This window comes from Volvox carteri (assembly GCF_000143455.1).
Source record: "Volvox carteri f. nagariensis unplaced genomic scaffold VOLCAscaffold_38, whole genome shotgun sequence".
Lineage (NCBI taxonomy): Eukaryota > Viridiplantae > Chlorophyta > Chlorophyceae > Chlamydomonadales > Volvocaceae > Volvox > Volvox carteri.
Genome location: NW_003307581.1, coordinates 352,728 through 366,036, shown reverse-complemented (window position 1 = coordinate 366,036; position 13,309 = coordinate 352,728). Strand labels below are relative to the sequence as shown.

The 13,309-nt window shown below is 59.7% G+C and overlaps 2 protein-coding genes across 2 annotated transcripts in view; both read right to left on the bottom strand.

Moving 5' to 3' along the window:
- Positions 1–10,058, bottom strand: part of VOLCADRAFT_94556 (uncharacterized protein) — a gene marked incomplete at both ends in the record, with an annotated part of 18,588 nt that extends 8,530 nt beyond the window's left edge. Inside the window, 14 exons of the mRNA XM_002953709.1 lie at positions 1,054–1,112; positions 1,214–1,312; positions 2,389–2,598; positions 2,737–2,920; positions 3,212–3,792; positions 4,859–4,906; positions 5,838–6,467; positions 7,207–7,242; positions 7,623–7,691; positions 8,364–8,414; positions 8,609–8,753; positions 9,354–9,445; positions 9,762–9,806; positions 9,984–10,058. Coding sequence (XP_002953755.1) covers positions 1,054–1,112; positions 1,214–1,312; positions 2,389–2,598; positions 2,737–2,920; positions 3,212–3,792; positions 4,859–4,906; positions 5,838–6,467; positions 7,207–7,242; positions 7,623–7,691; positions 8,364–8,414; positions 8,609–8,753; positions 9,354–9,445; positions 9,762–9,806; positions 9,984–10,058 — 2,324 coding nt within the window. The remainder of the gene's footprint in view (positions 1–1,053; positions 1,113–1,213; positions 1,313–2,388; positions 2,599–2,736; positions 2,921–3,211; positions 3,793–4,858; positions 4,907–5,837; positions 6,468–7,206; positions 7,243–7,622; positions 7,692–8,363; positions 8,415–8,608; positions 8,754–9,353; positions 9,446–9,761; positions 9,807–9,983) is intronic.
- A 1,959-nt stretch (positions 10,059–12,017) lies between these two features.
- The window catches only part of VOLCADRAFT_94555 (uncharacterized protein), a gene marked incomplete at both ends in the record, with an annotated part of 10,905 nt that continues 9,613 nt past the window's right edge, over positions 12,018–13,309 (bottom strand). The window contains one exon of the mRNA XM_002953708.1: positions 12,018–12,707. Within this exon, the coding sequence (XP_002953754.1) occupies positions 12,018–12,707 (690 nt within the window). The remainder of the gene's footprint in view (positions 12,708–13,309) is intronic.

Below are 13,309 nucleotides of genomic sequence, written 5' to 3'. Positions count from 1 at the left end.
GAGGGGAGGGGAGGGGAGGGGAGGGGAGGGGAGGGGAGGGGAGGGGAGGGGAAGGGGAGGAAGAGGGAACCAGGGAGGGTACATACAGCAAGGAGAAGCGAGGACGTGAAAGATACATCGCGGGGTAACGCCTACAATAAATTGCAACGCATACGGACAGACGGACAGACACAAATGATCCCGGTGTGGGTGAATTGTCTCATAACGACACGTCCCCTTGGCGGCGCCTTGGCCGCAGCAGCGGTTGCCGTACCTGTGCGTTGAACGCCAGACTGGTCACCGGGGAGTTCTGTTGGCGTGTTGACGGTTGGGTACCGTTGGCGGTTGGGTTGGTTGGTTTCCGGGTGGGGGCGCGGGTCATGTGCCGGCAGAAGGGCACCCCAAGGCGGTGTTTGTGGGAGGGAGGATGAACCATCACGTCGTGATAAGCAACAAAGCACACAGACAACTTACTGCGGTCACAAAAGACGGGAGTGCAGGGTAAAATGTAGGGTGTAGGGTGTAGGGGGGGGTGTTAGATTGAAGGAGGCGGGACGAACAGCTGCGGACCGCAGCACCAGCACCAGACCGCGGAGGGGGAGGGAGGGGTGAAACACACATGCCGCGACAGGAGTGGACAGTCCGACAGAGCCCCCCTTCAATGCAACACGACGAACTGCAATGACACCCGGGGGAGAAAGACAGGGGGAGAAAGAAAGCAATACGACATGTCTTAATGTACGGTATTATCTCGTACCTGCGGCACGTTGTAGTTGCTGACCCGCTTAAATGCCCGCATGTTCCACACGCTTAGTCGGCCAGTACTGCTACTGCTCCCGCTGCTGCTAGTGCTGCTGCTGCTACTGCTAGAGCTCACGCCGCTGACCGCGGGTGGCAGCACACGCTGCGGCGGCGATCCCGGACAGAGCGCCGCGGGATGACGTTGGTGAAGTGGTTGTGGGTGTGAGTGTGGGTGTGGGTGCGGCGGTGGGAGATGTTGTTGTCGGTGCGGCGGGGGGGGAGGCGGCGGCGATAAAACACGCTGCGTGACGGTGTGCGGCGGCCCTGACAGACCGGCAGCAACGGCCGCCGCGCCAGCGGCGATCGCAGTAGCTGGCGACGCCGCCGCCAGCCTGGCAGCGGCGGCGGCGGCGGCGCGGGAGCCCGGCGGCGGCGCCGTCGCGGCCGCGACGATGAAGACGGGATCCTTCCGGCTGCAAGCCAGCTGGCTTACCCACGGCGCGGTGGGGTCAGGAGGCATCTCGCTGGCCGCACGCCGGGTATCTGCATGCCAGGCAAGAATGCCGCGACCGGCCGTCCCCACCAGCATCACCTGGGAAGAAAGTACAACAACCGGAAAAATGGAACATAGCGTACGGACGTCGGTTCGTAAACGGATGTACGACCGTGAGTGATGAAGTTTGATGCAAGCTGGCCCCATACGAGGACGAGGTCCAACATCGCGGCTCATGTGGCCGGTGAATCCCGAGGCGCTGAGGACGTCAAAGCCGTACAGCCGTACAGCTAAAGACAGCCTAACAGTGTATGTCCAATCAAGCTCTCGAGCTGGTCGAACGCCTAGCTGGCAATAGCAACACTGCCGCGATCATCTGGAGGAAAGAGACCTAGACGCTTGATTGCATTTTATAAAAAAAGGAGCATCAGCTGCCTGGACCAGTTGTGGATTCTCCCTTCCCGGATGTTCCCTGCTCACAAGATGAGGCAAGACGGTCCCTGACGTAAAACCCTAATGTTCCCTGTCGTACAATGTGGTACAATGCCGTACCTTGTCGGCCCGAGCGTCCCACGCTACGCACGTCACCGGTGCACCGCAAGTCAGTCGGGCCTCCCGCGGGGATGAAGAGGACCTTGAGGAGGGCTGTCTCCGTATAGAGGGCAATCCGCCGTACGCCGTACGCCGTACCGCCGACCGCAAAGCAGAAGAGCAATGCAATAGTGAGATGATGAATTTGTAGGCAAAAATATTTAAGCCAGAACTCATAGGCCAGAATGTTTAGGCCTGGCCGGGTTAAAAGAAGGTAAACGAAAGGCTTGCAACCAGAACGCAAAGGGCTGATGGCCACCTAAAGGTCATCATTCATCGGCATCTCTCATCACGGAGCCCTCCAGGGGGGCCCAACAGCGATCATGGTTGAGGAGGAGGAGGAGGAGGAGGAGGAGGAGTTGGACAAATTGTGGAAGGCGAAGGAGGATGAAGGTGGCGAAAGAACATCCGGACGACGTGACAACGAGGTGAAACACCGGTTCGATGTAACCCCCCGTAGGGAGTGACTTCTTCGTAATGCGGTTGGAAACAGACAATAAAACAGACAGACAGACAGACAAACAGGCAGAAAGGCAGACAGACAGACAGGCAGATACAGTTAACGCAGGACAGGGCTGCCGTACCGAGAGAGGTGACCAAATGGCCACAGAACCGTCCGCAGCGCCCGTCACCAGGTTATGACCGCCGCCAGGCGAAAACTGCGCCGCCAGTACGGCAGAGCCGCGGCCATGCAGCGTCCCTGGCGGCGCCAGATGGGTGCTGACGCCAAGCCAGCGGCCGCCACCAACTACTGCGGTACCGCCGCCGCCGCCGCCGCCGCCGCTGGACGTCGACTGTGACGGCGGTGGCGGCGGCCGAGCCAGGGGAGCGTTCCGTTTGTGCACCAGGAACCTTCGTGAGTCCGCAGAGCTTCCGCCAACTGCTGCTGCTGCTGCTGCTGCTGCAGCCGCGGCAGCTGCGCCGAAACCAACCTCCGTGGACGGCGCGCTGCCGTACCCCCGATCCCCATCCTCCATGCGGCCATGTGTCACGTCTGCGCCCTCGTGCTGGCGCCCGCCCTCCGCCTCCATCCCCACCTCTGCATTGTCCTCCTCGTCGTCCACCCCGGGAACAACGGCGGTGCCGATGTCGTCCTCGTCCTCGTCCTCGTCCATACTGTACGGGACGAGTGACGAGCAGCAAGGGTGCGCAACCCCAGCCTTATAAAGCACAACCCAGCTATCGCGTTCTACGCCTCTTTCGTCTCTCATACTCATACTCATACTCGTGCTCATACTCAAGAGGCACAGGGCCTCAGGCTTTTCCATGGTATACAGCGCTTCCTCTTCCCCTGGGCAGCGCTAGGCGGGCCGGCCGGCTCATGTTGTTGCTCCAGACTGGCCCCAAACCTTGCCCGCGGCGCAAACACGGAACGAAGCACCGCGGGTGCCTTATGTTGTCTCGTACCTGCGGTCGCCGCCACTGAAGTTGCTGCTGCTCCGGCTGCTAGTGCGCCGGCGTCGGACGCCGCCGCCGCTTGCTTCCATCACCGCGGGCCCCGAAACCAACATCACCGCTGGGTCCTCTTCCATGTCTACGTCAGCGTCGCCGTCAGCGTTATTGCCGTCACCGCCGCGGAGGGGATTACCGTGCGGACTGCGAAGATCCGGCGCCGCCGCCGTCAACACCGCAATTGCCCCAGCGGCAGCGGCGACGCTAGAGGAAAGTGGTGAGGACGCGGATCCTATCAGCGGCGCCGGCGCGGCGTCCCCGGGCTCCTCCGCCAGCGACGGCAGCGCCGCGCCGGCGGAGCGCTGTACATAACTTGACGGCGCCGCCACCTCCGGCGACGGCGCTAGCGCCACGGCATCGCACTGGCTGACGTCCCCGCCGCCACCGGCGCCGTCTACGTCGCCGGCCTCTGAGTTTGGCCTCCCCGATGACGCAAAACCGGAGAATGCGGCGCCAGTCGTGCCGCCGCTGCCGCCGCCGCCGGCACTCCTGCCGCTTGCCGTACCGTAACGCTGAACTGAAGCTGCCACCTCAACCTGTGTGTATGTGTTACACTTTTGAGTTGCGTTACCCTCCAAAAATGTAACATGTGTGCGTTTTTGTGTGCGTGTGTGTTTGCACGCACAGGCAACATGGGACTGATTCCTCAGCTGCCGCAGAAAATGGGAGGGGAGAGCTTCAATAGCCTCCCCCGCCTCCAGCGCCGCTACTCTCCGCGCCTTCCGCCACCACCGAACAATCCAACGTCCCTACGACCCAAGCAAATCAGCATGCTGCAACTGCCGTCATGTCCTCCCCCCACCCACCCAATCCCCGGGCGGCAGATCTCCCCTTTCCCCCCCTCCTTCCCCCGACCCCAACGCCGTCCCATAGTGCTTCATGTGAGGGGGTGCCCGGGGAGGGATGAGTTTGGTTTCGGAGCCCTTGGATTGGGCGCATGTTATTAGATATAGGGCCGTCCTCGTCCTCCGCAGAGACGACGGACGCCCTGTTGGTTCGGATCTCCGCCACGATTACGCCACGGTTAATGACTACTCCTGAGTTCTCTGAACCGCTGTGACCCGTGGGTCACAATGACGCACGAGCCATATGGCCCACGGGTTTGACACGTAATTTTACTGCATTGGGTCAGTTGGTCGCTGAGTGACCCGTGATTTACTCACGCATTGCCACATTAACACACGTGCCACACACATAAATACATACATACATACATACACTAGGGTTTGGCACTACTGGTAAGGCGCGACCATTGGCCCCGGGAGATCCCGGGATCGATACCGATTAGGGTCAAAAGTCCTTCCGATGGTGGAAGGCATTGCGCCCCTAGTTGATGGACGGTGGTGGCCTGGGATAAAGTTAACCTGCGAGCCGACCAGGAATGGAGTTGGGCCGCTGTCGACCCGGCAGATTCCGTTGGATGCTGGTGGTGGGTGCGGAACCTGAGCGATCCACTGAGAAGTTGACTAGGGTGACTGGATGAGGGTGCCCCAAAATACCGGGGAAGGCAGGGTTTCGCAGGGTAGCTGCCACGCGCGAAGATACACCCCCCTGTTTCACACATCATACACACACGCGGCGCCAGGGCCACCCGGCGGCTACCTGGGGAGGCACAGCGGCCGCCGACGAGTCCACCATGGCGTGCCATGCCTGTACGGAGGTACGGCACAGGCGGTCGGTTCGTTGGTTGAGTGCCGGCTGGCAGGTATGGGGAGAGGTCGTGGGGGAGCGACCACTGGAGCGCTGGGCTTGTGGCCACATCACCGTCCTCGCCCTAGCTCTCCTCGCCCTAGCTCTCCTCACCCTAGCTCTCCTCGCCCTAGCTCTCCTCGCCCTAGCTCTCCTCGCCCTAGCTCTCCTCGCCCTAGCTCTCCTCGCCCTAGCTCTCCTCGCCCTAGCTCTCCTCGCCCTAGCTCTCCTCGCCCTAGCTCTCCTCGCCCTAGCTCTCCTCGCCCTAGCTCTCCTCGCCCTAGCTCTCCTCGCCCTAGCTCTCCTCGCCCTAGCTCTCCTCGCCCTAGCTCTCCTCGCCCTAGCTCTCCTCGCCCTAGCCCTCCTCGCCCTAGCTCTCCTCGCCCTAGCTCTCCTCGCCCTAGCCCTCCTCGCCCTAGCTCTCCTCGCCCTAGCTCTCCTCGCCCTAGCTCTCCTCGCCCTAGCTCTCCTCGCCCTAGCTCTCCTCGCCCTAGCTCTCCTCGCCCTAGCTCTCCTCGCCCTAGCTCTCCTCGCCCTAGCTCTCCTCGCCCTAGCTCTCCTCGCCCTAGCTCTCCTCGCCCTAGCTCTCCTCGCCCTAGCTCTCCTCGCCCTAGCCCTCCTCGCCCTAGCCCTCCTCGCCCTAGCTCTCCTCGCCCTAGCTCTCCTCGCCCTAGCTCTCCTCGCCCTAGCTCTCCTCGCCCTAGCCCTCCTCGCCCTAGCCCTCCTCGCCCTAGCTCTCCTCGCCCTAGCCCTCCTCGCCCTAGCTCTCCTCACCCTAGCCCTCCTCGCCCTAGCTCTCCTCGCCCTAGCTCTCCTCGCCCTAGCCCTCCTCGCCCTAGCTCTCCTCGCCCTAGCTCTCCTCGCCCTAGCTCTTCCCAGGGGCCTCATTCACCTGACACCAGCACCCGATATACCCGGTGTAAGCCGTACTAACCTCTAGGCTCAATGTACGACAGTGGTGTTGGGGCTGCTGCTGGTGGTGTGACGGCGACAGCGGCTGCTGCTGCTGCTGCCGCTGTTGCAAGGTCGTCGACGGCGATGGCGGCCGTTGCGGCGGCGGAGGCGGCAGAGGCGAGGGCAGAGACGGGGTCAGATCCGCCGCAGCGGCTTTATCAGTCAAACCTCCCGCGTCGTCCTTAATACTGACTGCCGCCGGCTGTTGAAGCTGCAAAGTTGGTCTCGCGGCCCCAGCGCCGCCGCCGCCGCCGTCGTCGTTTGCGCTGCCGTCGCCGCTGCCGTCGCCGCCGCCTGGCAGTTGCATAACAGGAGTCCGTCCGCCGACATGCGTATCTTTCGAACCCGCAACGGCGCCGGCAGTAGCACAACCACCAGCAGCAGCAAGTGGCGGCGACTGCACTACTGCCGCCGCCGCCACCGCCGCCCTCTCCTCTCTAGGCTCCTTCTCAAGGCCGCCATCCCCACAGCTATGCCGTACAGAAGCCGCCACCGCCGCCGCCATCGACGCTTTCGCCGCCTCCAGCTGCTGAGATAGCGACTCCACTTGCCGCAGCAGCGAGTCCACCTGCGGTTAGCGTTGGTTAGTGACCGTTGGGTCATGCGCCACGACGGTTGCCCCATGGCAGCTGGCCGCGGCGACTTGATGGTCCGGGCGTATGCGACCTTTCCGGGTCAGTACTAGACAGTTTTCAGGTCGTTATGGAGCTACGGGATTCGGAGCTGCGGCCCGCCTTGTGGTCCTAGGTTGCTAGGAGTGCTGCTTGTGTGCTGTGTGCTGTGCGGGGGTGCACCGAGTAGTAGAGCCTATCTTGGATTATAGCATTTTGCCGTTACCGCGGCGGCGGCGGCGGCTGGCGGTGCAAGACCACAGCCGTGTCTGCGACAATAGCAGCAATAGCAGTAAATGGTAGACAGCAGCAGTAGCAGCAGTAGACAGCAGCAGTAGCAGCAGTAGACAGCAGCAGTGGCAGCAGTAGCAGCAGCAGTGGCAGCAAGTCGCCCCCCCCCCACCTGCTGCTGCAGGGCCAGTCGTTGTCGGCGGTCCTGGTTGAACCGCAGTACGGCAGGTAGCGGCAACGCGGCCATGACCTGGCTCAGAAAGTTACGGAAGGAGACCTGCGAGAGGACACATCCGAACCCACATCACAACAAACGTACGTACATACATACATACATACGCACACACACAGACGCGCGTGTGCGCGAAACCCGTCATAATCACATGGTTCCGGAGCGGCTTCCTTGATGCTGTCAATGATGTGGCCCGATGGAAGCCGCCCACCCACCCCCACCCCCACCCCCACCTCAAGGAGGCTCATCCAGTCCGGCGAGAAGTAGGCCTGCATGACCCACATGACCCAGGAGGCGAGGTGAGATGGGGTGAGGTGAGGTGTGAGGTGATGGGTGAGGTGAGGTGTGAGGTGAGGTGGTAGGGCTGCAGCGGTGATGGTGGTGAGAATGCCCTGGTCTGCGGCAGGGCGTGGGAGCGGGGCTGCGGGGTGGTGGCTACCGGTCACGAAGCCAGGTAGGTGGGTAGGGCCAGATACACGAACACAGTCGTGACGGCAACCCCCCGCCGCAACCCCCCCACCTCACCCCCTCATCATCCCCCACCCACCCTCCGGCTGCCTGCGTTCCCTCCCCTCCCCTCCCCTCCCCTCCCCTCTCTCCACCCCCCCTCACATGCCCCCACAGCCCCCCTGCACCACGTACGACGCACCTGGAATGCCGGATCCTTTCGCGGGTTGGGCACGAAGGCCAGGGCCGCCCACTGCCGCCACACACCCGCCTGCAGGGAGAGGGGGGGGAGGAGGGGGGGAGCGGGGAGGACGCACATACGTACATACACTAAAAATACATACATACATTTAAATACATACATACATGTATACATGTATATATTCGCACGTTTGTGCGCGTACGGATGTTTTCACGGCCCTGTGGTGCGACCTCGCTGCGGGTTGCAGCTCTTGAGAGCCCCTTCCTTTCCCCGGCTCTGAGCCTTGGGAGCTTTGGGTTCCGTACGACACCACACGTGGCACTTCACCAGGCGCTGGGAGGGAGATCTCAATCGCCCTCGCCGTCGTCCCCCCCTGACTGTCCCCCAGGTCACACGACCACTCCCGGTATTCGAAGACGCCGCACGCAAACGAGTAAAATCTTGATAAATAAGATCGAATAACATATTGTTGCAGGCAATTTTTAGCAAATTAGTCAATAATGACGGTCCCATCTAACCAAACTCGCACTAATAGAATTTTGTCCCTGTTTGCCCCTCTGGACATCCCTCTGGACGTCCGGGTATTCCCTGCACGTCGTTTCACACAAAGGAAGAGAGAGGGAAAGAGAGGGGGGAGAGAGAGAGGGGGGAGAGAGAGAGGGGGGAGGGAAAGAGAGGGAGAAAGGATGGAAACTCGGTACGGAGTCAGCGCCACATCAGCCATCGTGCCATTCTGCGCACCTCAGGTCCCGACAACAGCGCATCGCCATGCTGCCGGAAGAACTCCGCCACCTGTACAACAACAGCCAAAGTACGACAAAGACCACGTACGACATGGAGACCGTTATCTCAAAGAACGACGATGTCGGTTTTGCAACGCGCATGAGCCGCGGATATCCACGGGCATCATCGCACCGTTTCTTATTCACATTCAACACGTCGTACGACATTCAGTTGCAGTACATGTACTGCATTTTCCGGCCTACCAAACCACTTTTCCTGGCTGCCTCCCCGCCACCTTCCTTGTCCTGACGTCCCGCCTTTACACTCGTCACCAACGCCGCCTTCATGAGCGCCACCTCCATTCGCTCCACCACCGCCTCGAACCGGCCGTCTAGCTGACTGTACAGCCTGTACGGCACATGTACGACACCACCACACGGCGCAGGACAGCGAACAGTAAATGGCAGGGAGGCAGGGGGGATCTCCACACAGACAGCAACAGTGGCCACACAGGGGCGAGAGGGGGAGATGGCGAATATGATATACGAATATGATATACAAACAAACAAGCAAACAAGCAAAATGCAAGCAGGGGATGATAAAGCGGGAGACCGAGGGAGGAAGAGCAAACACAAGGTAGCAGAGCGATGTGTGGCGACGTTAAGTCAGCCCCGTGCGGCCCCATGCAGGGCCATGAGGAGCAATGCTCCGAGTTCTATTGATGGGCCCACTGGTGGGCCCCTCGCCAGCAGGCAGCGACATTAAAAATGCCACTACCAGGGTCCATCCCCCCCTCCTCCTCCTCGTCCTCCTCCCCCCCCTCCCCCTCCCCCCCCTCCCCCTCCCCCCCCTCCTCCTCCTCGTCCTCCTCCTCCTCCTCCTCGTCCTCGTCCTCCTCCTCCTCGTCCTCATCCTCCTCGTCCTCCTCCTTGGCCTCCTCCTCCAACCACTACCACTACTACCGTTACTACTACCGTTATTACTACTCCGCTTCAAAAGCTGCCCCACCGGTCCGCCAGAAGCTCCAGAACCTCCATGAGCTGACTTGTACGGCACTGCGGCAGGAGCTGACCGAAGATGAGCTCGCATAGGGCCTCCGCCTGCGCGCTTGGGGGAAAAGAAAGACCTCAAGGTGTCAGGGTGCCGTTGGCGCTTGGGCTATAGTGGCGCTAGGGAAGGAGACGAAGTGCGCTGCCAAAGTGGGATGCGGAGCAAAGGCATCCGTGACATCAGATGGCCCGAAGCCGACGCTACATGACCTCTTCACCAGCATGCGATATCTTTAAAATTTTTTGAGATCAAAATCGAGCCGGGGAAGGTATCCACGTATCGCTATCCCGCTTCTCGGATTTGATGCCCGGGTGCAGCCTGCCCGACGGATGTTCCCCCCTTTGGTGCCCATCGCGGGAGCCCCACCTGGAAGCCGCAGCAGCGGTCAGCCTCAAGTTCGGCACTGAAGGACTTAGGGTTGGTTTTGGATAAGAGGACGGGTTGTCGGGGGGTGCCGGGTTGGTGAGTCTTATGGAGCAAAAACCGGGAAAGTGTTTGTCTCTCGACACCAGCCATGCTGGTCGCGACGACAATGCTTGCTCGTTAGGCTGACGCAAACAAGGGCCAGCCGGAAGAGATTTGTCCTACCTGAAGAGTGGCGGTGAAACCCCGAAAAAGGAGATACTCCTTGAAAAGGGTGTCCACGTACGGGAGAGAGTCCATGGCGAAACCTTGTTGTGATGGGAGCACCTTTCCCCGCTCAGCGCATGTAAGTCAGGGTTTGGAAAGTAAGAACGTGCATTTAACATAGGCTTTTTGGAGTTCCATGAGGTCAAAGGTGCAGTTCAGCAGCCCGACTTCATAGCCTAAACATAGCTCCAAACATGAGGCGCGATAACCCTGCATATATAGTGTTATGCATACATTGATCTTCTGGTTATTTATATAGATGAAAGGCTATGTCATGGAGTTAAACATGTATGACAAACGACTCGCATTGTGCTCCCGGTACTAGGAAATAAGACAAGCAATCTTTAGTGTATGGACGATATGAGCTCTGAGACCATGATGAATTTGAAGGTGGCCTACTGACCTCTCCTGCATGTCAGTACGGCCTTGCGGCCCATGGTTCCATAAAGCCACATGGTTGACTACACACATTCCCAGGCAATGGTAGCAATTCAACAGTCTCAACGTGTAATTGTTACATTTTTCATTAACCATTTTTGTTGAGGCAATTCCGGGTTGCTTCCAACCTTGATTACTGAGACCAACGCTTTTAAATAGGTAAAGCGATAACGGCTTCTTGGCGCGTGGACCAGGTCCCCCTAAACGCAGTGCGTTGGAGGCATTCATCTTCGCAGACAAAACCTAGGCCGCAGCACTTAATCAATTAGAGCGTCAACCGTACGGCAGTCGCCGCGCTCGAAGCCGCTCGCTGGCAGTTTTACACCGCAATGTACGAAATGCCTCTTCCTCATTTCAGACAACCGCATCTTTTTCTCGCTCTTGTCACCTATTCTGTCCATCACCACCAAATATACATCAACCTTGGCGAGAAGGTGGAATGAAGGATTACCATGAAGTGTAAGCAGACGAGCAAAATCCTCAATGTGCGACCATGAAATGCGAAGACGAACGTGACGACGCACTTCTACCCTCAAAAAAGTGGCAACCAGCAGCAGCAGCAGCAACAACAGCAGTAGCAACAACGACAGCAGGCAACAGCAGCAACAGCAGCAGCAGCAGCAGCAGCAGCAACAACGGCAGCAGGCAACAGCAGCAGCAATGGCAACTGCAGCAGCAGCAACAGCAACAACGTCACTTGCTTGAAGCCGTCCATATTTACGACAGCTGTCCAGAAGCTACGAAGGAAAAAGGGTGCGACCTCTTCAGGCTCCCGTACCACCTGGTTACATGAATGATCCGACCCGCTGGGATTTATTATATGCTTTTACCCAAATGGTCAAATGCTCTTCATCGTGCATTTCATTCAGTACGGCCTGCCGTGGGTTACTGTAGACGCACATGCACCCGATTACTGGACGGACATCGTACACTCACTCACCCCCATTGTCCGCACACGCGCACAGCCTGTATGGACAGAATGCCCATGCGTACAATCTCAACTACAGCCCTCTCTCCTTCATTCCTCTTCGCAATGCACGCGCAACCTATGTCCTTCTGAAGGCTGAGCAGCATAACTTTGCAACACACGGGAACCCCCACGCTCTTGCGCGCCATCATGCCAGCAAAACATGACAAATTATAATCAGTCCTGACATATCCATGTGACGAATCTTCATATTGGTATCTTTGCTGAAACCATTTCTTCTCTCGGGTGTGTCCCCGTTCGATTCCAGCATGTGGCGCGAGTAACCCGCACAACTTTGCGCACACTGCTGCATATGCATATACATGCACTCATACTTACAATATTAACACACATATTATTATTATTATTGCAGGATAGCAGATTTTTATTTTTACTTTTTATTGGCGATCAGGGAAAGGGAGCCGCCTAAGCTCCAACGACTTCTCTTTCCTCGCATCGCGTCGTTCCCTTAACCACAATTGCTATCAAGTCCTTGGACTTGGTGACTTGGACTTTGGACTTGAAGCATATCGTATCTCATTTATTTGCTTATCCCGCTGCTACCTCGTCCTCAGCTTGTCTCCTCCTCACTTCTGGAGGAGGAGCTCTGGGAGCCAGCCTCGCTCAAGCTCGCTGCCGTTCTCAGCGACGGCGGCGTCGCCCCTTTGCAGCGCCCGCTGCTCGTACATCGCCCACGCCTCCGCCGTACTCATCAGCGGACGCGCCGGCTTCTCAGCTTCCTCGCGTTTCGTCTTCTTCTTCTTCTCCTCCTCCTCTTCCTTCTCCTCCTCCCCCGCCGCCGCCGCCGCCGCCGCGCCGCCAGCGGGCTGCTTCCTGCCCAAAACCCGATTCCACAGACCAATCAAGCCACTCATCCAAAACGACGACGGCGATGATGACGATGATGACGTAGCGGCGCTGCCGCCTCTGGCGGCAGCGGCGCCGGCGCCAGCGCCTGACGATGACGACGACGACGACGTAGCGGCCTCCAGCGGCGGCAGAGGCGCGCCGCCAAGCCAGGCGGCGAAAAGATGCGACGCGAGCGGCTCGGCGCGGTTGCCTGAGACGGCCGGCTTGGGCAGCATTGCGTCGACAAGGTCGGGCGGCAGGGGTCCCAGGAGGCGAGGAACCAGAGCTTGGATAGCCTCCACTGGCCGCTGCCGATCCTCGTACTCCAGGTTAAATGGCGCACGGAGCGCCTTCTCGCCTGCGAGCTCCTCTGTTGTCAGGTCGGGGCGGCTAAAGTGGAAGACGTGCATCAGCCGGACCTGGAAGGTCTGCGGGCAGCCGGGGGCAAGCAGTCGGGGGCAGTCGGGGGCAGTCAGGCAGCGAAAAGCACACGCAAGGTGTTGCGTCAGTTGGCGGCGCAAAGAGCCTCATTATGTAGGCAGGCAGCTGGAAGGTGGTCAGCTTGGGGGCGGCGGGCGGGAGCGCAAAGCGACGGGAAAGCAGCAAGACACGCAGCCGCGCACTATGGGACGTGTGCTTCCCCCGCCGAGGCATTGCTCCTCTTCATACTGCACGTGATGTTTAGAGTGCAGCTGTACGAGTATTTCAATCGAGAGGTACGACATTGTACGACATTGAGGACGATGTGTGACAACAAGGGAGATGAGTCGGGACAGAGGACGGTGGCAGATCTGCAGGGAAGACGCCCCGCAGGTGCAGCCAAGGCCCCAGCTCACCCAGCCCACGCTACCATGCCACCAAACTCAACAGGGCGGTGGTCTGGTCCTATCCACCAGCCGCCTCGGCTGTCCTGCTGCGACCAGGCCTGTTGAGAACATCCAAATGGCCACCTCCCCAACACCACCTCCCTGACCACCTGTAAACCTGGTGTCCCTGCAGGGCACTGCGCCTGACCCCCCTGCTGCCCCCC